The sequence below is a fragment of the Epinephelus fuscoguttatus genome, linkage group LG16 (assembly GCF_011397635.1).
Source record: "Epinephelus fuscoguttatus linkage group LG16, E.fuscoguttatus.final_Chr_v1".
Taxonomy (NCBI): domain Eukaryota; kingdom Metazoa; phylum Chordata; class Actinopteri; order Perciformes; family Serranidae; genus Epinephelus; species Epinephelus fuscoguttatus.
Window position 1 is genome coordinate 23,344,649 of NC_064767.1, and position 26,980 is coordinate 23,371,628.

The 26,980-nt window shown below is 40.4% G+C and overlaps 1 protein-coding gene across 3 annotated transcripts in view; it reads right to left on the bottom strand.

Moving 5' to 3' along the window:
• Positions 1–26,980, bottom strand: part of col21a1 (collagen, type XXI, alpha 1) — a 35,026-nt gene that overhangs the window by 6,642 nt on the left and 1,404 nt on the right. For 2 of the 3 annotated variants that reach the window (XM_049600787.1, XM_049600789.1), the window contains exons 2-19: positions 21,546–21,673; positions 20,785–21,345; positions 20,420–20,585; positions 20,113–20,341; positions 17,912–18,082; positions 15,460–15,537; positions 13,486–13,569; positions 11,705–11,767; positions 11,244–11,297; positions 11,103–11,156; positions 10,951–11,004; positions 3,869–3,922; positions 3,722–3,775; positions 3,583–3,636; positions 3,151–3,204; positions 650–694; positions 500–553; positions 344–397 (exon numbers count right to left, since the gene is read on the bottom strand). In XM_049600787.1, the coding sequence (XP_049456744.1) occupies positions 344–397; positions 500–553; positions 650–694; positions 3,151–3,204; positions 3,583–3,636; positions 3,722–3,775; positions 3,869–3,922; positions 10,951–11,004; positions 11,103–11,156; positions 11,244–11,297; positions 11,705–11,767; positions 13,486–13,569; positions 15,460–15,537; positions 17,912–18,082; positions 20,113–20,341; positions 20,420–20,585; positions 20,785–21,345; positions 21,546–21,642 (1,980 nt within the window). In that variant the 5' untranslated portion in view covers positions 21,643–21,673. The remainder of the gene's footprint in view (positions 1–343; positions 398–499; positions 554–649; positions 695–3,150; positions 3,205–3,582; positions 3,637–3,721; positions 3,776–3,868; positions 3,923–10,950; positions 11,005–11,102; positions 11,157–11,243; positions 11,298–11,704; positions 11,768–13,485; positions 13,570–15,459; positions 15,538–17,911; positions 18,083–20,112; positions 20,342–20,419; positions 20,586–20,784; positions 21,346–21,545; positions 21,674–26,980) is intronic. The other variant, XM_049600788.1, reaches the window with a different exon arrangement.

The following is a 26,980-nucleotide window of genomic DNA, read 5'->3' on the forward strand; positions in this document are numbered from 1 at the left end:
ACTTGCTGACAGCTGTTTAGCTGTACTACATTGTTTTTGAACCATAATCATGACATGGCTCGGCCTGCAGCTGCTAATGCCAGCTTGTGTGGAGTGATATGCAGTATTGACTCTTCTGGGTCACAGGGTGAGCCAGTGCACTCACAGCTCCAAGGTTGCGGAGGGGATAAACTCATATTATATTTAGAGCACACTTTATCCATTTTAAATACTTAAATAAATCTTTTGATGACTATCGGTAAGAAGAAAGTCGGTGATTATTTCTGCTAGCTTCGTTTTAGGTCTGCATCACTGACAGTGCAGCTGTTTGAAAGCAGATTTTCTGACAGGCATAAATGATTACCTTGGGTCCAATTGATCCTTTTAAACCAGGTGCACCAGGTAAACCCATCTCACCCTACAGGAGAAGAAAGAAATCGACATAGTAACTCTCCAGATTCAATATTAGTACTTTAGTGTGCTCTGCACCGACACACAAGTCCAACGGCTGTTCACTTACAGGTGGTCCAGGCAATCCTGTGAAGCCTCTGGACCCAGGCAAACCAGTTTCCCCCTTAAATGAAAAACATTTCAGTAAAACATGTTCACAAGGAATGACGCCAAACCATTGTTCAGTTATTTCGAACATACATTAGGAACAGGAGCTCACCTTTAGTCCAGTCTGGCCTGCAATTCCTGGCAAACCAGGCATACCCTGGGAGCAAGAAACACATTATACTGAATTACAGATCAATTTATTCAAGAATGACAAAAAAATATGACATGGAATTGTTTTTAAAGAACCAGTTCACCTCCAAATCATAAAAACTTTTTTTTTTCTCATACCTAAGTGCTATTCATCATTCTAGATTGTTTTGGTGTGAGTTGCAGAGTGTTGAAGGGATGAGCCATTGAAATGTCTGCCTTCTCTGTATTGGAACCAAATGGCACTCGTCAGAGCCCCAAAAAATACATTTGAAGGACTTTACAGCAATGTCTACTTCCAGAAATAATGACTCAGTCACTTAGTATAATCCACAGACCGTGTTGTAAGCAGTTTCATGTTTCATGTCACGAGCACGAGCCTCTCGTCAATGAGTAGATGCACACATCTGTATGAGCGGTGATACCATTGGCGGGTGTAGTTTGGTAGAAAGGAAATAGTTCCTACATGAAACTGCTCACAACAAGGTCTGTAGATTATCTTGAGTGACCGGATCATGATTTCTAGAAAGTGACAGTGCTGTTGAGTTAATTTTTTCGGTGCTTTGAGCGCCACCAACACGTTCTCATCCCATCTCGTCAAGTAGCCTACTGCCGCTTTGTCAACGGACCTACACGTCAAAAGTCTTTTTCAAAATAAACTGACAACGTAGGTAAAATACTTCATTTTAGGTTTACTTCCTTAAGTTTAAGCAACAAAAGTCCATGGTTAGATTTAGGCAACAAAAGCAGTTCTGCAGAGTTTGTTTGACCCAACCATCGCTCTTAATACTATAGTTGTTGCCCACTGCGTCACAGATAGCCACCGCCCGGTACATAGCATACGTTCGCAAAGGGTGCCTCTGTGCCTCAGACACTGAGGTAATATGTGTTTTTGATTTTGGGGTGAACTGTTCTTTTAACGTTTCTGTTTGTCTCTTATTCGACTCCTGACTAATGTCTTTAAATATATACTATCATTATCTACTGCTAGAGGTTCACAATATTTAACAGAACTACAGTTCTTTCAGTGTAACCGCATATTTTCATATGCAGGGTTTCTGAACTGAGACTAACAGCAGCATGAAGCACCACAGGTTCCAGTCTGTGTCCTCTCACAATGAAAGAATTACTTCATTGTGTTTGTAACAATTGTAGCCAATTGCTCAATAAAAGGAACTGATTGAACTGACACGGTGCACCAAGAAATGTCTACCAAAATGTTACACTCCCCAGCTACGGTTGGCTAGTTGTACACATAAGTGGAGAAACATGGTTTGGGGATTTCTGAAAGAATATTTCAGTTTATTTCCTTCTTTAAACTGCAGCACTGTCTAAAGTTTCATCTGTGTGTCAAAGTGTACGATCTTGAGATGAATCTTTGTGCTGCAGTTGAACTGTGCACATGTATTATTTGCTGATCAATGCAATAAGAGAAAAAAGGAGTTGCACATAGGAAAAAGAAGTAAATTAGATCCAAATGTATGAATAAGTGGTTTAATACATTGAAAGTTTATGTGGTTCAACACATGCAGCAAAACTACCCTGGAGAGCCTCTTTAGTTTTTTGTTTTGACGTTTTTTTCTTCTGAGATAAATGTTTGCAGATGCTCAGTGGTTGCCTCAGACTGAAGTTTGAGTAACATATGTTCTTAGTGAATAGATGAGACAGGCAGGCAGAGAGACAGAGATATAGATAGAGCCACCCAGAGACTCATCCTCTACCTATAAGTGGAGAAATCCCCGTCTTGGGGCAGACACTGCAACGCTAAGTTCATCTTGTTTTAACTTGAGGAAGTACAGTACTAATCCTGTCTCCTTGGATACAGCGCTAACTCTATTGTTCTGGTGGGGAAAAATGGCTTACAGCCTTGTGGAGCAACTGACTCATCTTTTGTAGACCCATCGCAAACTTTTGGACAACACTTATAATCATGATCAGTGGGGTGGCTGCCCAGTTGAAACACTTTCTTCCTAAAACAGATTTGCCAGAGCACCGCAGCATTCCCTCGCTGAGTTACTTTCACTGCCTTAGATTATAGCCTGCTTGTTACATAACAGGGTTATCCTGGGATGAACTACAGGGGAAATACCCCTAATTTACTGGCTGTCAGGGGTGCTCTCTGTACTGCTGACAGTATGTTAACACACTGCAGTCTTGCTACAGTAAAACACGTTATGCATGCAAATCTACATGATCCATAAAATCAGGTCTTGTACGGTATTTGGCCGTTTTAATCCTCTGTTACTTACAGTATAATTTCACGTCAACTACAATTTGTAAACCGTAATGCAAAGTACTACATACATAAAGCTCATCTTTTCTTTCCCTTCAATGTTAATTCAGTATGACAGTATGTCATATTTCAGTCATGCACAATTTGCATCAAATCCTCAATTTCTAGAAGTCTGAGGAAAGATCCAACAGCTCACAAACATGCACAATGAGTGATCTGTGTTTTTGACTCACAGGATGGCCTTCTCTTCCATCAACACCAGGAATACCCATAGCTCCAACTTCTCCCTTAACACATCGGAGAAACAAAAACATTGTTAATACATTTCATTTTCATCCAGTCCCTAGTGATGAGCTCTTAATTTGACACACCATCATACACACTCTCTCATAATGTTGACAAGTCATGTTGGATTTATGACATAGGCATCTATCTGAACTTTCATGTGTACAAAGTTTAAAAAACGGGGTTTGGAAAAAGACAAGGGAGACACCAGCACTCTACGACTCTATTTCCATGGTTGCCAAACATCAACAACACAACTCTTGGGAACAGCAAAGTCTTTTAAGAATGTGCACGCTTAGCCAGCCCCATGCCTCTTTTATTCTCCTGATCCTTGAATGACTTTTGTAACATACAGTTCTACGCTGTCAAAACAAACAGACCTTTTGACCAGGTCTCCCAGGAAGTCCAACCTTTCCATCTCTTCCGGGCAGGCCCTGAAACCAGAGGAAAGGATTTTACTCACAGTAATAATAACATCACATGAGCTCTGGATCTGATTCTGAATTGTTTTATACATACAGCGTCTCCTGGATAACCTGGTGGCCCAGGAGGCCCCAAACCTCCCTTTTCTCCCTGGAAACATCACACAGTCCAATCAAAATTGTTATATTTCTTGTGTCATGTTCAGTGACTGAGCGATAAGTTTGGGACAGTCTGCACCCTTACCGCTTGACCAACTTTTCCTGGTAACCCTGGGACACCAGTGGATCCTTTTAGGCCCTGAGAAAAGTTAAAAGATTTTCAATGAGGCATTCATCATCAGACATGGTCAACAAAAGCTCCTACAAAAGCTCCATTGTCAATGCTGGCCTGTCTTTAAGACAGTTATGAGTCTGGAACTCATTTGACAGGTTCTTTCAATATACAGTAGGTAGCAAAACACTTAAAGGAACAATTCACCCCCACATCAAAAATTATGACTTCCCCTCTTAGATGTAGAGCTAATTATCAATTTAGATCAGGGGTGTCAAACCTATTTTAGTTCATGGGCCACATGCAGCCCAATTTGATCTCAGATGGGCCGGACCAATAAAACCATTGTACAATAACCTGTAAGTACCATCAGCTCCAATATTTTCCCTTCTTTTGTGTAAAGAATTACAAGTACATTCTGTAGAAGTTGATCCTTTTACAAAACAGATGAACAGCTTCAGATGTCTTCAGAAAAATAAGTGCAATTTCAACAGTATGTCTCAGTTTTTCCACATTCAGTCTACTTCTCACTGTCATTACATGTGCATTTATCCATACATTTCTTGATACAGATTCTTTTGAAGTGAAGCTGCTGATTGACAATATTTTGCACAATGTTCAGTATCTTTAACAGGGTATCCGCGGATCCTTGAAAAGTTTTAAAAAGTCTTAAATTCATGTATCTAAAATTAAGGCCTAAAATGTCTTACATTCATTAGAAATGTCTTAAATTGGTCTTAAATTCATTACTCAAAGGTCTTAAAATTGTTGCGGCAGGAATATTTAATCTGACTTTCTTTCTTTTCTTTTTTTTTTCTCGCGGCACTTTTCTGTGAGTATCCATGCACCGTCCAAATAATGGCGCGCGCTGGTGGTAGCACATACACAATGAATGGGTTCGTCGGCGGAGGTCTGCGCTGTGTGAAAAGGGCTTAACGCGCGCGCTGGCCACCTGGCACTCAATATGCTGCTGTAGTGGTTTGTTTTCCAGACATGTGAGTATCTTTGAGCAGTGAAAGTTATTATTTATTATGTCTTTTTACTTGTCGGCAGTGATTTGTTTTCCACAGAGCTCTATGTGCGAGCATTTTACTCGCATTTGCGACTAAAAATAGTTTTGTGCCAGCAAAATAAATCATTCTGCACGCTGTGCGAGTCCAGATTTCAACCAGCAGCAGAAACGAAAGGCGAATCCTGCTTGTTGTGGGTTGAATGGGGTCACAGACAGGAATACAGCGGTCAAATAGCCTACGGCGGCTCCGCGGCACAAAATAACGGCTTACCGGCAACAGAGAAGTCCGACTCTAGGTCCAGTAGCCTAATTTCCTCTTTCGTTGGCGTCATGACTGCCCAGTAGTACCTGGACAGCCGAGCTGTGGCGGCACACAGGCATGTGATGTGTCAGAGGAGAAACGAGCCGTTCACATTTCTCTCTGTGGCAGGTAACAGTCCACAAACCTCACCACACTTTAGGGACTGTTCTTTACTTATGAAGGGACTGTTCTTTACTTGTCAGGGGAGGAGGGTGGCTGGTTGATTCTTATTTTATTTATTTATTTTATTTTGTGTTTATGTTAATCATTTATTGATGCTGTTTTTGAAGTATGAATAAGTCAATAAGTAATTTATTCCACTGAAATATCATTGATGTATTATAGAAAAGTGATTTATCTTTTTATAAATGACAAAAGGCACATCTGCCTTATTTTTGCTGTGGTATTGTAATACTACTCAGAACCGTGATACTGGTATCGTACCGTGGGTCCCAATTTTGGTACCGTGACAACACTAGATGTCACAACCATTCCATTCGGAGTTGCACAGTGAAGTGGCTCTGGTGTCGCTTAAAAAAGTGTTCCCCCACTTTTGGGAGTGGGGGAACACTGCTCTTTCAGAGGCCAAAAGTGTTCCCCTACTTCTAATTTTACAAATTAAGCACTGGTTATAGTACAGTGGGATCCCCCCAACCACCATCGCTTATATTTATAGTTTTTCGGTCTTAAATTCCATTCAAAGTGGCATTAAAAAGGTCTTAAAAAGTCTTAAATTTAACTTACTGAAACCTGTAGATACCCTGTTTAAATATGGCCACAGTAAGTATTCATTGTTGTATCAATGAACTGTATCCTTGTCAGGGTGGAAAAGCCTCTAAAGCAGAATTTTACATGAAGTAGGCAGCACATTGTTTAACTTGCTCTCGAATGTTTGACACCCCTGATTTAGGTATGAGTTTCAGAGTGTAGTATATAATGTTGTGTGTTTTGAGCACCACAGGTGGAGTGCTATCTAGTTCCATAATATTTGAGAGAAGGCAGACATCTCTATGGTCAATATCCCCAACACTCAACAGCTCACACCAAAACCATATAAACTGATAAAAAGCACTACAGGTACATTTTTTTGGGTGAATTGGCCCTTTAACAACTCAATATCAGTCAGATCAGGGGGCACAAGTTATACAGTGAGGGACAAGAGCACGTCACAGACCCACTGTAAAGTTAACACGGTCACAAATATGCAGTCAGTGTTTGGCATTAGCCAGCAGTGGTCTTGTCTTCTGGGATAGACAATGAATTTTGCAACAACTTGGACTGAAACTTAAGGGAGGGACGAGTTTTACTGTCTCATTCTGGCATTCTTAAGATTGCACTGGTTGACCTAAAGCTAGACGTTCGTCAGCTATCTGTTGAATGGTGCCAGAACTCAGGGGAATGATGCATTTTCACTTTTTCAGAATGAAAAAAATAAAACAGCATTTGGAAACAAGGCGGGACGTTACATCATTTGTTTTCTCAAATTTTGCGTTCCATCATTCAGAAATATGCTAATCAACTCACAAGGGAACAAATTACTCTAGCTACAGTGTAAAACCAAATGATGTTTTAATCACTGGCTGGATCAGGGAACATTTTTATCGCTGCTTTGTGTGCAAAAATGTTTTGTAAAAAGTGTCGACAGTCTGTTTCTTTCAGTTTGAGCTAAAATCAGTTTTCAGTTAACAAGCAGGTCCCAGGAACATGTGTTCATGTTCCACTGGTATGAAAACATGTATCAGATATCTCTCCAGGAACACAGATTTCTGTCAAAATGAATGTAGTTACAGTTTTAATGACCCACAGAGATCATTAGCACAGACTGGATGTAATGATATAATATAACATAATTAGCAATAAAATGTTCCTTCAAAGGTGATATATTGCTGTGTTCATGACCACGTTTTGCAGACTGTGCATATACAAACACTGCCAATATATGGCGATGCAGCTAACACTCCTTCTTCCTCTTGTGTCCTTGAATTATGTACCTCAGACTTAATTTAGCAGACGTCTCGTGTTTCCGCTCTCTATAGATGCCAGGAAAATGAGACTACACCCTTGGGTGGTCTTACAACATAGGAACGATTTGGAAAGGTAGATGTAAATGCGTTTCTTTCCAAAAAAAATCTTATGCCCTACTAAATGAGGATTCCCTCTGACTTTAAGAGAAGCTTAAGTGGCTCCCTGCTGGTTGTTCTTCTGTGGTGCATGCAGGGTTTTAAGCTTTCCTGGGGTGCAAGCACCTCTTGACCCAGACATGACAGGTTTTTAGTTACCAAGACTAAAACTTTTGTAATTTTTTTTCCCTTTAGGCTCTACTGAGAATAATTTAAAGATGAATGTCAAATGGCTAGACTTTGAATAGTGGAGAGCAAAAGGCATCTGAGTTCTTTGCTATGTTATACAAAGGGGATTGCTTTACGTATTTTTAGCCATGGTAGCAGCATGGCTTTATGGAAGACAACGTCATCTGTAAGTTGGCCGGTTGGTTGATCCAAGTTAAAATATCTCAACAAACTAAGATAGGTAATCTTGTTAATCATCAGCATGTTAGCCTGCTCATTGTGAGCACCTTAGCATGTTTGTGATGGTAGCATTAGGTCAGAGCACTACTGTGATTTATGCTTTGTTCCAGTCCAAGTAGGAGGTTGGAATTTCCCTGGTGAAATTTCCAACTTCCGACATGCCAGGTGCATGATGCCAAAAGTAAACAAAACAACATGGCTGAACAAGACAAACTGATGTTTCTTTGGCAAGTCTACATACACTGCAACTTTCAGCAATGCAGTGCAGTATCTTCAGTATGTTTTCACCTTTTTTGGCATTTTGGCTTGAATAACTTTGGGGAGATGATAACGTTCAGAGACTGTTTCCTGTAACCAGCGACCTTATAACATTCCCACTATATACTGACATCAGTTTACATATATTTCTATATGTAACACTTTAATTAAATATGCTTTACATGGCCTGCTAGTTGATGGTTTGCCATGTAGAATGTGCGCTACCATGGGTGCTTACATTTTTGTGTGACAACTGCTTCTCCATGATGTCGGGGTGAATGGATTTGCCCCGAGATTACAAGTAGGAACTCTGACTTTGAGTGGTGTTCCATTGTACTTTTACTAGTAGGAGATTAGAAATTTTCCTGTTCCAACTTGTCTGGAACTCAGCATAAGTACAACTTTAATGATCTGCTTGCATGACTGTAGACTTCACAATACAGATAATAAGAATACAGTTAATTCTGAATGTGAGCTGACCACATGTGAGTAGTGGTATGAGAATATTTACCGTCTTATCTACAGCACTGTAAAATTTTCATCTCTTTTCAGAACCTATTTAACCTATTTAACATGTTTGGCAGCTGTCTCGCTTTGCCATGTAAGAAGTGGTGGAAAATCACTAGCAGTGCACATTCTCTAGACGCTCATCTCATCATTCATGATGCATCAGACCATTACACTAATTAGATGTGTAATTATGGGATTCTAAAAGAGCACTTTGACAGATCATTAAAAGTTACGATCATATCATCTTGTAAGCATTACTGGAAATAGGATATCAAAAGATTCGTTAATCCACCTGATCTTAAGCAGTGCACTCTATCATTGTGTTCTCTCTCCTTTTTTTGTTCGTGGCAACATTCCAAAGTGTTTCACCAAATCAAACAAAGTTGAGCGGACAGTCCAAGCACTAGTAAAAACTTAATTTGATACATCCTGGACCTGTGAGTGAAACTCTAATAATGAGACAGATGGTACGGGGAGATTTGCTCCAGGTGCAGACATGTGTCTGCAGACAGCTGAGACAAATTTCAAAATGACATTAACTGCTTGAATTGTTCTCCACTTCAGCCAGCTGGCATGAACCTCCTGTGGTCACACTGATTACAAGGTGGGATGATATGACAGAGGTGATGCAATCTAGAGAGGATGTATTACCTCACTGTGCCTCAAAATAACGATGAAAGCAAAATGGTCACAGGAGTCAGAGCAAAACAGTTCTTGATAAGCTGTGGGACTGTCGGGCTGCTCTGTATGGATTATTGAATTAATTTGCTCTACTTTAATTTGAACTGGCTGTGGCAGCTAACATATTTCATCTTACAGGTGGTTTCCTCTTGTGGCTCACATGCTTTTCACCTTCTTGCATATTGACTACACTAATATTCCAATATTATTCTGAATATGACGATATTCTGTATTTGATAGCAGTCATGTAAACATCATATTCCATTTCGATATTCTGAATTACTACCTCAGTTTGCAACACAAGCCCTCTTGCCTGTTTACCGTCAGCCCTGTGCATGAAAACACTGGGGATGTGTTGTACACAAATCATTTCGCCAACAGCTTGCAAGGTTGTGGGGTAGAGATGCATGCTCAAAAGAAAAGCCCACATTTCTCATCAGAGGGAGAAAAACGAGCTAATTTTCAAACACTATGAAAGGCTTGGATATCAGCGGGTTTTTGGACATGCGCGATGCGGCTCTGTTCACACAGTCAAACAAGTCTGCCACCTATGGAAAACTGATGCAAAGAAATGACATAAGTGGCTCAGCTCTTATATTTTGACATGATAAATACCCTACCCAATCACTCACACATCACACATGGTCACATGCCGATTGCATAGCCGTAAGGAGTGTTTTCTGGTGCAGTATCTCACCCAAGGATACTTCAGCCTGGAGGAGCTGGGGATTGAACCCTCAATCCTCAAATTAGGGGACAAGCTGCTCTACGTCTTGAGCCATAGTCATCTATGACGAATGCTAGTAACATGCAGCATCAACTGCATGCATGTTTTCCAGTCTGTGTGACTGAACAGTGCAAGAGGCAGTTATCCATCTGAGGACACCGCTCAATGTAGACTAGTCTATCTTTTAATAGTGTATTGATCCCTTAACATTTTGACACTTTGCATGGGCTTTGAAGATTCTAATCCTCGCCTTGAATGTGAAAGATGTCGAGCTGTCAGGTTTTATCAAGCAGATTCATTCACGATCACGCCTTCGCGGCTATATAGTAGAGGGTCTGGGGCACTGTCACACTGAATTACAAGGTTTTATTTCTCACTGTTAGCCTTGTGAGACATATATTACTCTCTGTAGGGGTGTGATCTGTTTTGTTAGACTCTATTGGGTTTTCTACCTTCATGCCTTCCTTGCATCACCACCTCACATCTGTAACTGGGAAACTAAGGAGTGAGGCGGAGATGCAAGTGAGGGGATAAAAAAGGCAACAAGACATGCAAGATACTGGCTCTCTAAAAATAGCAGAGAACTGTTTGAGCTTTCTAAAGAAAGGGCAGAACAAAAGTCAGGAAATATGAACACATTTAAAAAGTCTCAGACAGCCCTTGCGCTCTCCCTCATGTCCTACCGTATAGAAGTTGTATTTTTTTTTTACTCCCCCAGGGGATCTGGCTTTATATTCATAACATATGGTTTCTAGAGTGATTGATGCGATGATGTTCAAACGGATCAAGTTAATGTGTCTAGCAGGGATTTCCTGTTAATCCTACATTTGATCTCATAAAAGGAAGATTTACCTTGACAATTCAATGTGTGTTTTGTACTTTTTAAGTCTCACTTGTTTTCTACGGAAGTCATTTTTCTCTCAGCGTTGGTCAGTCGGTGCATTCGGAAATTTTACATGCTTCAGCTAAACCTTTTATAAATAATACTGAACATCTGGAAACTGTATTATCGAGTATTTGAATAATTAACATCACCACCTTCTCTCCTGGTTGTCCAGGCGCTCCTGGTAATCCAGGCCTACCCCTCTCGCCCTGAAAGAACAGACATGTGTTACAAATGCGCTCACAGTGGTCACAAATTAGTGCAACAGCATGATAATTAAACCAGTTGTGCTTTTTGACCTTCCTACCGAAACACCAGGCCTCCCTTGCTCGCCTTTGTACCCGTCTGACCCACGTGGACCCTGAAAGAAACGAAGGCAACCAGCTTTAAATCTTCAATTCTTTTGCAGAGTTTAACGTTTAGGCAAATGAAGTAAGATTTTCTTTACCTCTGCTCCTGGTGGACCTGGCGGCCCTGGACTTCCTCTAATACCAGGGACACCCTTAAAATGGGAAAAAGACAATAGATGCACACATTCAGTTAAACATTTTGAACCCCCTCAACTGTGTGCATGTTCTCAAAGAGGTTTAGGCTGCGGGGTGAGTGTTTGATCATGCTGTAGAACATGTGGTTCACTTTTGGATAGTTTTCATCACACAAAATCACCACTGTGTTGCCAGCAGTGGTATAATCAGAGATGTTTTTTATTTACCCTTCGGAAAAAGAAGTAAATAAGTATATTTACCACCGAAGCAGGCCGACCACATAGAATGAACAAACTGTCATGACTTAGCGGGCACATTAACTCAATTGTTTTTGGTATTTCTCAGATGCTGTTGGATGTTGCTGTGACAGTGTTGCTGGCGGATATGATCTGTATGTTTGTATATTGAACTATGTAGTACTCACAGGCTTACCATCAGCACCACCAGCTCCAGGCTGACCAGGTTTGCCAGTGTTTCCTTGATCTCCCTAAAGAAGGTGGAATGAGGTTATTTAATATGTAACTAAAACAAATTGTTTGCACATCTATCGTGCAACCTTGAAGCAGCATAAATGAATCCATTTAATAACATCTCTGGTAACAGTATGCTTTTTCTGGCTTAGAGTGTTGATTTAATTTACCTATAAACCATCTGAATGTAGTGTAAGATGCTCTTGAACACTACAGTATGTGGGGGTATAAGGAACATCTGCCTGCAATGGTCCCAGCATTTTGGATCTATTAGTAAATGTAGTAAAAGCATCGCTGGGACATTATAAACACAAACATGCCTGAACCCATGTAGGTTTTATTAACAAAGAGCTTTGTTGCTAAGGTAATATCTCTCTGTGGTCTCTGTGTAAAGGCTTTTATGACCAGGGCTGCTATTATTTGGTTGATACCCTGTGATCAATAAAGAGCAACATGTAGGTTTTATTTCCTACTTTGGTAATTTTCCACTCTAACCAGTGTTTATCTTCTGCAGTGGTCTGGTTTCCTTCATGCAAACAGCCCATTACAACAAGATCTTACAAGGCTAACCATAACTTCCTCACAACAGCAAGCCACAATTTGTCTAACTGGAGAAAATAGGTCATTTGCTGCGTCCACAATTTGTAGTTTTCAGCAGGTAACTGTATATTTAACAGATGATTAAGTGCTAACACCTACACAGCAGTGTGTCTGGCACGAAGGAAATCTGTGTGTACAGGCTGTAATGACTGTACTTGGATTTGCCCTATTGATAATGTGCAACTTCTTGTGTTCATCCCATAATTATACAACACAAAGAGCAGCATTTAGACATCACTTGAGAATTCAGCACACATTCCCTCAAGGCTAAGCTGTGAAGAAGAGTGCATTTGTGCTCTGTCTCCACACAGGAGCCACTTAGTCTCTTTGTCACTCTGTGACACTGTTGAGTTAACGCATAAACCAACCTTGTTAAAGATTAATTATTTTTCTGTCATTTAATCTCAACAGAATACCACTGTTGAAAGTAAATATTTAGCCAACTGTCTGAACACTGTGGAGCTGGACGAAGTAGAGCTTTGTGCCAAACCAGGTACAGGCTCTACACTCTGACATCTCACAGCAGTGTGGGCATTTTAGCATTCACCTCTACAGGAAACCCATAGCCACAATAAATGCCGGCATTTGACATGTCTGTAAACAATAGATATGTTACATTTGTACGTTATTATGTAGCGGATATACTGAAACTTAACGCAATGCTGTGGATAATGTGTGGTTATGTTTAGGCTCAAAAACCAGGTGGTTAGGAAGAGATCATGTTTTGGCTTAAAATACCCAGTTTTGGTGGCATGATCACAGCTGAAATGCCACTGATGTCAAAAAACAAACAGTTTTGTTAGTTGTATTGGTCTGCAGATTGGTAGCCATCTCGCACAGGGGTCACACCATACACCATCCCCTCTGCTTTCCGAGAATGACGTCAGCTCATATACATTCAATCAGAGCGACCTTACTTTAGAAATGATGTAATATGTATGAAACGTGCAAGTGTGACACATCTGTGGTTTGCAGAAGCATACAATGCCAACATTTGCTTCCAGCGACTGGCAAACTACAGGCTAGTTTTGCTTGTAGTCTAGTTTTTAGTGTGGCAGTAAGGGCTGTATACACAACAACAAAATGACACAAGACAAAGAATGAAAGGTAACTTTTTTTTAAAAAAATAACTGACCTTTATTCCTGGAAGTCCGGGAGGTCCGGGAGGACAGACACAAGGTTCTTGAGTTGGTTCAGGGTAATCAGGACTGTTGGAGCACTGCAATGAACAAAATTAGGCTCTAATAGATAGTATACAGGACCAGACATTGAGTGCATTTACAGAATCAGAGCTGCAAGGATTGGTCAGTTAATTTAGTAGATAGAAAGTTATCAGCAACTATTTTAATAACCAATCTTTCTGAGTCATGTTTGCTAGGAAAAATGCCACAATTGTCTTGTTCCTGCTTCTTAAATGTGAAAAATAGCTGGCTTATCTTATCCTCTCCCTAGACTTTTACAATTGTTAACTCAATATCTTTAGGTTTTTGATTGCTGGTTGGACAAAACAAGCAGATGAAGCTGTACCTTTGGACATTTTTAACCATTTCTGACATTTAGCAATGAATGATTGTAAAGTCTCAAAATCCAAAACTGAAGCCTGAAAACGATTAAGGTTCTGTATGCGAGATTCAGAGCATTCTGTTCTGTACGACATCTATTGCACGTCTGTCCGTCCTGGAAGAGGGATCCCTCCTCAGTTGCTCTTCCTGAGGTTTCTACCGTTTTTTCCCCCGTTAAAGGGTTTTTTTTGGGGGGAGTTTTTCCTTATGTGCTGCGAGGGTCCTAGGGACAGAGGGATGTCGTATGCTGTAAAGCCCTGTGAGGCAAACTGTGATTTGTGATACTTGTGATATAAATAAAATTGATTGATTGATTGATTCATATAGCAGCAAACCACTATTTGCTATACAAAGATATGATGGAGTAATAGCGTCCAGTCGCACTCCCTCTGTATGTGTTGTAGGGCCTAATGTGAGCTTCTCTGTTTTGGTAGCTGGTCTGGCTGTGCCAGCATGTTAGTGCATGTGAGTCCCGTCTTTGTATCTCGGCTAAGTAGCCCCACTCTGCACTGCACTCATATAGCGGTTACCACTGATATCGGGATGGCGTCATTCCAAAGGTGTAGCATCCACCCTTCAGTTTTCACTCTGATTAACACTATTAGCTTTAGCGCTCTTTCTGTTGAAGCGCTTTTTATGGAGTTAGCACCGTTAGCTGCTATCAAGCAGTTCAGCCACCTCCATGTTGTGTCCAGAATATGCCACCCCAGACTCTGAATCATAGATATGCTCTGAATGTGCATAGAGCTAAATTAATACATTCTTCCTTTTTTTTAATATTAGCCATTGTCAACACAAAAGCTTACCTGACCTGCTGTGTGTGTCAAAATGAGTCTGTATTTTACTTGAATAAGCAGGTTTATCTGCTAACATGCACGCTGTAAACTGAATAGTCTTCTGTTTTTAAATCAAAGGGTGTGAGTTTGCCAGAGAGGCATCTGATCCTCCATCCAAAGGAAATTGATAACTGAACTTTTAGATCCCATTGCAAATAAGCCACTAAAAAGCACACAGACAGAGGAGATGAGCGTTGGTATACTTGGCAAGCGTTTGTAATTTTAGGCTACTCATCTTGTCTCTTTTGATATTTTATTCCCACTTCCTCACATTAAAAGCAGTGATTTGGCACCAGCTTTGTGGTTATAGCATTTTCGAAGCCAACATAACAATGGGCCACTGCTTCGCAAACACAGTGAGAGCCAGCCGACTATAAAAAAATATACTGAGTGCAAAATGTTTGAAGCTCAGCCACGGGTCCGCCTCCAACAAATTATTTTATGCATAAACAGATGTGACTTGAAATTAATATGCTGACTTTACACTTTCACTACACAATGCTACAATAGACTGTGCTGATGAGATACAAAGTGAGAAAACCACTTTATTTCATGCAGTATGAGGTGTGGAGGTAACTGATGGTGAAATTGCGAGTCTCAGAGCACAAACAGATGTGGCAGGACAAGGTGACAAGTAGGTGAGAAGAAGTTATCTTTGTTGCTTTTGGCCTGAACAAACAAGTTTAGAGCCAAGCAGACTCTTGTACTTACAACACCGGGTATTTCACACGCAGTCTCTCGGTTGTTCTGCTCGGGGTCACAGTAAATGCGAAGTTTCTGGATTTCAAACTACACAAGATTTAAAAGAGGAAACTCTTGTTAAAAATACAACCTTAGCTGTTAGAGACAAACAAGGTAACAAAACAAACACATTGTAATATGGGGGTAATTTTGCAATGTTTAGTTTGGTTTTATCAGTGCTTTGCCACTAATGAATTGAAATTGCTATTGTACAACTGTTAAATTGCCCTCATTGGGCACTGAGCAGCTCCATTTTGCCAGACCTCCCTCAGTGCTGGAAGCACTCTGCTGCAACGTTACACTATTCTTCCATTATTTGGTATTTTGTTGATGCTGGTGGTAAAATGGCTCCAGAGTGTCCCATAGACTGTTTCACGTCAGTTACCATGTGAGCAGAAAGATGATCCAGATGTATGATTTATGTTATTTCCAGCCTCATGAAAACATTAGAATGAGCCTGGAGCATAAATCAATGTAATACAACAAAGTTTACATTCTGTTAATGATAATGATGGTTCGTATGTGTGTACTTAAACATGATAAGAATCTGTGTTGTGGTTTGGTGGTTCATGCCAATTCAGTGTTATTTGAAATTGCATTGTGGTAATTTTAGACTTCTAATTACAAAAAAATGTGTTTCCAATTACAAGTGTGTTTATTATACTCACATAAATGCATTCACTCTGTTAAATGGCTTAAAACTACATGATCCTTATAGCAATGGATCAGTATGCACAATAACATTCACTGCAGAGCTGCGGCTCATGTTAATATCCACAGCTATAATGATGTGTCAACATACTGATTGGCATAAGATATGTTAAAGTCATGAATGAGTTATGATTTTTCCATCTTTCTTTTCAAACAAAGGATTTTGTGCACAGACTCCTATTATTTCTTTTGGTATGTAATCCTGTTAGTGAGGTCCAGTGTGTGGGATAAAGGGACATCTATTGGCAGAAGTGGATTATAATACTCATGACTATGTTTTCATTTGAAAAAAAACACAAGTTGTGTTTTTGTTAACTTAGAATTAGGCATTTATAGCCCCTTTTACACTGCCTATTAAAGGCAGAAATGTGGAATGGGCTGCCAGAGTTGACTCACTATAAGTCAGCAGCAGGGTAGTAATAACTCCAAATCGACATATGTGTAAAAGGGAGAGCCGGCAGGATGGGACCATGGACGGGACTGGTGTGACATTTTGATGAAGAAATTTAAAAAGCAGCCGATAGCAGTTAGCAGCTAACTCCAAGAAGAAGAACAGCAACCGAAAAATGCCAGTGAACTGGGGAGACAAGAAGGTCCAGGAGCTCCTTACCCTTCAGGCAGAGGACGAGATCAGCTGCCATATGACATGGACAGCAAAGGATTCTCACTTACTTACTCTTTACTTCCGGGATGCCAACATGCTGTCTAAAATAACACGAAGGGGCAGCATTATGCCTGCATTGTTTGATTCTGTATGGAAGAGCAAAGGTGACTTAATGAAGGGACTTCGCTTGATCTCTGTGTAAAAAAGGCTTCTACCTACATACAGAGCAGCCTCTCTTCCATGAAGTCTGCCATTTTTTTGTACAGTAGCCCAGAATGGACAAACCAAACACTGGCTCTAGATAGGGCCATACCCGTTTTCACATCGGCCAGAGTAGCATGTTTGGCACAAAGGGAGATGTCTCGGTTCTGCAACCTCACCGCTAGATGCCAGTAAAACCTACACACTAGACCTTTAAATCATATTGTTTTAAATACAGCTGTACTCAGGATTTGAGTTTTAAAAAATGGCTACATTATTTAATTTTGATGCATTTTTAACATGTATTTTATTGTTTATCCTTGACCATCATTGTTGCTACAAATGCAACAATGACAGATCTGCCTAATTGCTCACAAATGTGCCTTTTTATTTTAAATTGTCTATTTGTGCCATTGTTTCACAATAAAAAGGGTGTTACATCTCATTAACAATTACAATAAAAGGAAGAAATGTGCAGAACACAGTATTCATCTTTCCCACGCTGTTATCATTACATTAAATATACTATATCTGCATCAATGGTCAAGGAAGTGCATACTATATAGTCTTCTGCAGAGCAAATTACAACACAGCACAATTATGATTTATTACAAATGCAGCATTTTTGGCTCATAATGTGCCAATTGAGACAAATAAAACAGCGATTAATAAGACCTCGTGGAGAAATAGGCTCATTTTTGCCAAGGAATTATTATCCACAGAGTCAAGCATGTCTCTCAGGGGGCAGCAATAAACTGTGTGATGCTGTTTAAAACATATATCAGCACTGAGTCTGACTCATTAAACAAACTGGTCTCTCTTTCTATAAGTTGATGTACTGCCAGATTACTTTTCTGGGAACATGTATTTTCATGAAAATAAAGATGGTGATGTTAATAAACTTACTGGCACCGTTGTTTCCTTTCTGACATATTTTCCAACTTGTGTTTTTCCATTGATGAAAATACCAACAGGGGGCTCCAGGGCTTGGGTTTCAATTTCCAGGTCATCAACATAAAGAGTAACGTCCTCCTCGGTGACCAACAGCCGCAGCTGGTGCCATTGCTCGTCAAACAGCTTTTTTTGTCAAAGGAAAAGAACAGGAAAAGGTCATTAATAAAGAGATGCATGCTGGCAGTGTGCTGATAAGGACATTAACAAAACAAACAATAAAACAATATGCCTCCCAAAGAGGGTGTGTACATTGGTATAAATATTGTTAAGAGCAGGAAGCAAGAGGAAATCAGTCACTGATTGGGGCATTTGGATAGTTTAGACCTGGACAATAGAAAAGGAGTCATGGTTACAAAACATCTATCGAAAATATTGTGGCGTTTTAAAGAGGACCTATAATGCTGTCCATATTTTGTGATAGATAATAATGTGGCCAGAGTTTCAAATAATGAGGTGAACTTTTGTAAAAGTAAGGCATGATACCCTTAGCCAATGTAAATTCTCTTTCCTAAACCTAACCAATCCAGGCAACAAAGGCCACAAGTACTAGCCAATCAGAGGGACAGTGGGGCGGACCATGCCCCTTCGCCATAAAGGCAGTTAGTAAACCTAAGCATCTCAGACAGAGGGTAAATACAGGTGTTCCAGCACAAACGGTGTGAGAGTAATAAAGTGTTTTTGAAAATCAAAGCATATAAACATGTTCATTTTAAGGTTCAGATTTGTATTCTGGGTTTCTACAAAAGCATGATAGGTCCCCTTTAAACCCTTTTTTGGTAATATGCCCACTTTGATTCAGAAGATTTGTGTTGTATCATTTACCAGATGAATATCGGGGTTACACAGCAACCAGTTTCCAGAGAAAGACTCTATGTGCTTTTGCAGCTTTTGAATAGTGGAGTCTTTTGTCTGTCTAAAAGAGTTCATTTATATGGTAGTGCTATTTATTCAAGGAACAAAATCTGCTAATCAGAGAGATGTACAGTAGCGTCTACTTTTGTGAAGGTTGAATAGACTTCTGGAGCTCTACACGTTTATACAAGCCATCTGGATGTGTGAATAGGAGGATTAGGATTGATGGTTGAAAGAAAATGCTGAAGCCTTGGAGTTGCATTGATCTAAAACAGTTTGTGCCCGAGTTGCATTATGTGAAATAATGAACAGAAGACTACCCTTTGATTACCTGTATCATACAGTATGAGTGTGCTTTCTCTTGGACAGAATATAAGGCTTATACTGAGAATTCACAGTCTAAATGCACCAATCGGACTCTAAGAGGTGTACTCCAGCAATTTAGCATTGCACTGTCATGAAGTTTGGGGACTCTGAGAGACAGATTAAAAGAAGAGTGGTCACAACTGAACATTAGAGGTTGACATATCCCAACTTTTAGTATCTAGTCAGTATTCTGGGTGCTTCATTTCCCATATTGCAACTCATTGTGTCTCTTAATTTGACCCTCTGCCTGGAAAACACCCACATTGTGAGTCACTTGGACTTGACAAAGCTCCCACACAGCCACAGAAGACATTATGCAACTGTGTAGTACTGTCTTAGAATGCTAAAATGATCTTAATGTGTAAGATCCAACAAGTTTTCCAACGCATACCACTATGTAAGTCTATGAATACTACATTAGCGCACCAGTGGGTGGACAACAGAGTAGCTTGTGTGATCGCTAATGTAAAATGGGTGCAGTTGCACCAAAACTATGTGGTTAGGTTTAGAAAAAAATAATGGTTTGGCTCAATGTAAGTCTGTTTGTTACTAAGGCAATGAAACGGATCTCACATAAAATGTCTACTTAGGTAAAATCAATTACATGACATGCTGACAAACTGTTAAAAAAAATTCTACGGTGACTTCTGGTTTCACATGGGACACAAACACCTCATCTGGATGAAAGTCCGATGTTGGTTTGGCCCATTCACCAACCATTCCTTCTGTCTCTATCCCTCCCACAATAAGTGGATTTTCTTGTTCTTTATACTATGTCACCTAACTTCCTCCTTTGCTCCCCTAATAATTATTATAGCCACTAGTGGTCGCCACCTAACAATTTTTGGAGGATAGTCTCGTAAAATCAGTGGGGTGTCCTTGAAAGACTATTTCAAAGAAATAATACAAAGAAATATTACTCAGTGTTACCCTACCCTCGCTGTCTGCTGTGAAAATTTAACCGTTTGAATTCCACTTGCTGCATTACTGGTTGTGGTGAACATGACGGTGCGCTCTTCTCCATTTAGAGTTACTGCCATCTGAGGTCTTCCGTCACGCGTCTGTATTCTCCACAAGTCCCACTCCTCTATTGCCACTGACCCTTTATACCTCAGTGTGGCCACAAAAACATATGATGGAGGCAGGCCATCAGGAAAAAGGCTCCTGGATGAACAAATATAAAAGTCAGTCAACTTGTAAATACCGGGGATGATGAAGAAAGAATAAAAGTAAGGCTATTACCGCGTAGCTTCACTCAAGTCGACCCGAGATGTTACTTCATAGGCCCTACTCCCGTAAAATGCCCCTTGTGTCTTCTTTGTTTTTTTAGCCAGATTTAAATGTAACAGGATATCAAAACCCTTTTCATCACGGGAGTCTATGGGAATTCTTGCTGGGCAAACCGTCTCTGCAACAGACAAACAGTAAAATAGAAAAACAGACAAACATAGGGACTAATAGAGAATAATAGTACAAGAGACAAAAGGACAAATGGAGAAGCCTGAGGTAAAGAGATACCACTGATAATAATAATATTTGACCTCATTGGATCTCATAATATTTGAGCAGAACACTTTAGTCCCAGACACTGATCAGCAGTTGCTTACCTTCGCACAGTTTCTGTCGTATGACCTGTATGATCCTGGAAATACCTTTGTAGTCCTCAACAGAGAAGACGTAAGTTGTAAATGGCTTGTTTGCAATGTCATTCAACTCGGCCGCTTCAGTCTCCGGCCCAACACCGATTGCAAACAAAATTACTCCTTTTTTCCTCGCTGCCTCTGCTGCTTTCAAGACTTCATCTTGAGACTTCCCATCTGTGAGGACAACAGCAATTCTGGAAATGCCGAACGGGCCGCGCTCAGAGAGGCCAAACAGTTTCTCTGTAGCAAACTTAATGGCTGTCCCTGTTCTTGTGTTTCCACCCATGTACTCAATGGACTCCATTGCTTTGATGAGGTCTTTGGTGGAGGAGTACTTCCCCAGAGGTATTTCTAAAACAGGGTCGTCGCTGTACTGGACGACACCAACCTGGGTAAACTTCTGTCCAATGTTGAAGCTTGTCGTTATGTTGACGAGCCATCGTTTCACTATTTCAAAATTGACATCTTCAACACTCCACGAGCCATCTAGAATAAAGACCAAATCACATGGTGCAGTCCTACAACCTGAAGCAGACAGAAAATAAACCATCAGTAGTGTAAAATAATGGTTTAAAACATCCTGTCTAGTCTGGTGGAATACGTGTAATTAAATGCATTTACAGTACATGAAATCACCTTTGCCAGTTGTATGCATTTGACAGTTTTTAATGTATGGACAACAGGCATAACAAAGTGTGAGAAAATGAAGACAGAAGCACTCTTACTTCTTAAGTCTTCATCTTGAGCTGCACTAAACAAATGGAGAAGCATGAAGCACAGGCATCTTAAGACACAATGCATGGATGTCGCTTTGTAACCCATTATGCAGCAGTACCAAGTTCCAATTGTGCACCTACAGGGAAAGGGAAAAACATGCTTTGTATTGCAGGGGAAAAAAAGAAAAAGGACAATGCAAGCATTTGTGAAATGTGGTCCCTGTGTTATTCTTGCCTTGACAGAAGTTAATGTCTCAGACTATTGTTTTTCCATTATTGAGATGTTTGGCCGCCATTTATTCTGGCTCATCCCTTTTCCATAGACTTTAAACACAAAATGATCATGCTACCTGCAATTTCACACATAAATAATTTTAAATGGTGTGTGATCCCTGGAGTTACGTGACTAGGACGCCGCCAGGCTCTGCAAAATATGAATGAATTCATACACCAAAACGTTTAAGAATTGTATACACATGCAAATTAGCAGCATTTGTGCTGTAATGATCATGTTGTCTCTCTGAAAGATGCACCGAAGTTCAGCCTAAGTGTTAGATGAGGGTGATCTGATTCAGCTTCGTGTGAATGTGTATGATTCAAGCATAACAGGTCCAACAGTCCATGCACACATTCCCACTGTGATCAATTGCTGATTAGGTTTTGTGACTCAACGGGGTCATATCTTGGTTAATGCATTTAATATTGATCTGTATTAATCATACTGTACAAAGATTTAAATCTTTCCTCAACTTAGCTATGCATTTTGCAGACGTCTTACTATCTCCAGGATTGGCATTAGTACAGAGGAGACACACATACAAGCTGACTTGGTGCAAACAATACTGTATGCATTGCACTTAGGTCAAAGCCCAAGTCAAGCACAGAACAGACAGTCCATTTGTGGTTTGAAAACTAAAGAAACTAAAAAAAATGGCTGCCAAATGTGAAAATAATTGAGAAGAAATCTAAATAATTAATTTGAGACTGAACAAAATAGCTTGACTACTTACGGTTTAATCAACAGGTCTGACAAAAAGTATGTAAAAACTGAATTTTTTGATTATTTGGCCACTTAGGGGTAGTGCAACAACATTGACATATTATTACCTTATAAAGCTGATACGGCAAAATGTTGGCAAATATTAATGAAAATTTTACGTGTACACATGTCATACTTATGATATCAACGTCTTTAAAGTGACGTAATATATGAGATCACTTTGTCATCATGAGGTGGAGGATATGGCAGATGGCGAGTCACCTAGGCCAGATGGCTGCCAAACTGCAGACTACTGTTTGAGACAAACAAACAACAAAACCCAGTTGTGGGTGTTTGGTAGTGACCCCTTGGTGGGGTTAGTGCTATGAAACGTGATTGTTTTTTACCATACACTTTACTATACAGTTTGGAAACGAGGTGCGACACCAACTAGAAAACAATGTTTTCATGCATTGGATGTGCCGAATGCGCACATTGAGGCAGTACAGGAGGAGGCGCACATTAATAATCCTCCAGGACTTTAACATGCTCATGTTTGTTTAACCCAAACAATGTGTAATGCAACTGCAGTTGGTTTGGATCAAGGTCGGAACACTTTCTCACCACAAATGAACCGCAACGGAGTTCATTTGTTACTGGACTGTGACCACCTCTTCAAAAAGGTCTCGGTCTGGTTGTTCTGGAGCACACCCGAGTGATAAGGCTGTGTTTACACCTGCCCAAACGAACTGCACTTACAGGGCAAAAGAAATCAACTGCAGATAGCTGTCACTGGGGCTATCAAGTGCAAATCCCATCAGACTATGCTTTCTTTACCCCTAAGTTATAGCTCTACCTCCCACTGCCACCACAGACACTACTGTACTACCCACAGATCCCTTATTCAATTACTTGTACCACAAAGTTATGCTCAAAGCTCTGCATCCAACTTCTATGTGGCGCACTCTACCTTTCCAATCGTGCTTCACAGCCTCAGCACACCTAAGCATTTTCCTTTCAAGCCTCATCTACCACATCCTCACATGGCACTGTCAGCTTTACTAAATAAACAACTCACTGAACCTCTGACCACAACTGCCCTTAAACCAGTGCTCACTGTTTCCTGTGGGATTATCAGCTGTTTCCTCAAATCTGCTGCCATTTGCCAATCTCTGCCCGCCCTTGGCCCAAATACAACACGCCTGCCCAGAAAAGCTTCACTCCTACACTTTTCCTCCCTCGTGGATTAAACCAATTCGAAAACCTTCCTTCCCATTAGCGGATGAAGTAGTTTTAACCACTTGCTGTCACGTGCTGCTGAAGCACTTACAGTAGTTATGTCAGCAGGTGTGTCATTCTTTAGATTATTCTGGCAAAATGTTTCAAAACATTGGCAAGTTTGAGCGTATGGGAAACTGACATTTTGAGAAGATGTTAGTGAAACAATTTATACATATGATTAATCTCTTTTGGTTTGCTTCAGCACCTTTCAACTCCCTGCAGCTCTTCTATATTTTATTAATTTATCCACTGTGTCAGATCTGCCAAAACAGTCTCCCTTGTGCTAATGTTTTGCCCTGCAACCTTTTTAGGATTGACTTAATCCGTAATGATTTCGCTGCATGTGCCCAGCCCTAAGGGCTCTGTACTCTACACCTGCACAGCAACATCCTGGCTATATGGCTGAGTGCTGACTGTTGAAATGCTGCTTCTGCACTGCAGGGCAGGAACTCAAAACAAAGATGTCCAAACATAGAAGCTGGTGTCCCAATATAACCTCATGTCATGTGGTAATTAGATCAAATTGTGGTTTTCTGAAGAACCTGACCCATCTATCTAGCTTATCCTAACAACACATTTTCAATGCATCCCAAAATAACCCACGTGAGGTTTTTCCTGATCTGACGCCCCCACAAGTGGAACAAAAAGACACTCACAGTGCTTTTTTTGTCTTGCATCTGAAATTGTTTTTGTTTTTTCAGTTGAATGTCTCTGGACTTTTGGATTTGCCATGAAAAATTATCATTAAAAGTTGCCATAACATTTGGTACATATATCAAGGTTGTATGAAGCCATGAATCCCAATGACTCTTGTGGTCCTCTGACTTTTTAATCTACTGCCACCATGAGGTCAAATTTCAATTTGTCTAATACTTTGATTTATGACCATATACCTTCAAGGCTAACAATATTACCGTCAGCCTCAGCTGTACATTGCATGATTTAATTCAAATGTTAGCATGCTAACATGCCAAACTAAGATGGTGAATATGGTGAACCTGCCAACATGAGCATGTTAGTATGCTCAAACTAGCATTTAACTTAAATTTAGCATGGCTCTAAACTCGTAGTCTTCACAATACCACAACAGGACCATTTCAAGCCAACTGAACCATTAACCAAATCTATTCTTTTTTTAGTCTTGAAAATGCCTTGCCACCAACTCAGAAATGGCAAATGAATCCCACTCAGATTTTAATGAAGCGATGTCAAGGCAAGTGCAACACACGACAAAATGCAGAGTTTGTCCTTTGAAGGATAACTTCGATATTTTTTAACCTTGATCCTGTTTCATGTTTTTGTGTCAGTTCAGTTTTTGAACTTGGTCCAGTATCGAGAGAGAGGACTGCAGCTAGCAGCTGAGCAACACCCACAGTGTAACCAGATGGGGCAGTTGTGCACTGTACATCCATTAAAAGTGGTTCTTTTTGCTACAGGCAGGCTTAGATCGTTATTATAAGTGTCTGAAGTGTGTCTTTACCTTTCACTAGATCTGGTCTGTTTGCTACTGTGTCTAAGTCTTGCTCAAAGAGATGTCCTAAAATTTGACAAGATGTGACAGCATGGACAATACTGGAAAGATGAGTGAAAATGAAACATGTTTTATGTTGGAGTACAGAAGGTGAAGCTTATCTAAAAGAGTTTAAACGTTGTCTTCCCAGCAAGTCACGCCCTGTGAGATCTCAGAACGAGACTTCTCCTTAAGTGAGACTTAGATACACTAACAACCAGACTGGATTAAGCAGAAAGAAAAGAAACACTTTAGACACTTAAAATAACAACCTGAGCCTAACTGTGGCCAAAATAACCACTTTCAATGGACGTACAGCGACATTGCACAATTGCCCCATCTGGCAACAATGAGAGTGTTGTGCTGCAGCAGCCCTCTCTCTCAATACTGATCCAATTTCAACAATCATTGTTCACATTAGCTACTTAGACACAAAGCCATGGGAAAATAGGATCCAAGTTGAAAAATGCGGAAATTACCCTTTAACATTGATTAATGACAAACACAAAACAATGGCATGTTACATACGTGCTATGTACTGTATTTTGCAAGGTCATTTCAGTAACAGGTGAACAATATTATCATTGCATGTGCTGCAAACAACATACAGTGGAGTACAATGATGGTTACGTTCATGCTGATGGAATTAGAGATGAAATGGGATATTAAGTTCCAGGTGAAACAATGAAAAGAGTGTGTTTACATTGTGCATGTGAGCAGAGGGTAGAGTTCTTATCGTGTGTTGTTTCTGCGGCTGCTCCATCAAAATTATCTTCTACAGTAGTTTCCAACACGTGAAAGAAAGAAACTGCTGACATCCTAAAAGGAGGCAGTTGCAAATGAAGACCAGATATGCTGCATATAAGTAGCAGGACTTGTGGAAGGAATTTGATAGGAAGGAACTGACCAGAGCTATTTCTGATTGTGACACGTGAAGGTCAACGAAACAGTGGCTGGGACGTAACCCTTGGCCTCCCAAAGGCTTTTACTCCGGTGCAGCCAGAGAGGGGGGTCACACTCTTTAACATGACTGCATTTTTCCACCATGTAAACTCAGCGCTGAAGCAACACAGTTGAAGGAGGCGTTTAGCTGCCATAGTTGTGCAAGCCGTTTTCTTCAGAATTTTTCCCCACTAGAGAGCTGGAGGAGTTAGCTGGAAAACCCCCTCACTGGCAGGGTCCAGTCAGGATGACTTTCCCCTCGACTGACTTTCCCCAAACGCAGTGTTTCTACACCTCTGCTCGAGCCACATGGAATTCATTTACACCATCAGACAGTGAAATTCCGCCTGTGGACTGTGACCAAACACATGTAGTCATGATGAAGGGAAGCAATCTTCATCCAGGAATAAAAACGCAACATTACACGTGCTACGCTATAATGCTTGGAATGCATGCATAATGTAGCAGAATTAACAGGTGCACTTGTGACGCAGGTTAGTACCAGACTCCACTGATCTCTGATGTTATTGGGACAGCACAGACACTTCGTAGCTGCAGGTTTTGATGATGAATGGCAGAACTGTAACACAGGTATAAGTATGAAAAAACAAGTCTGAAGACTTTCTAGCTGTGAATATGAATACCACATGGAATTAATTCCGGGTTGAGCCAGTTGTTTGTTGCAATACTTTGCAAACCTAATAAGATTTATGTGAGACTTTGCACTTTATT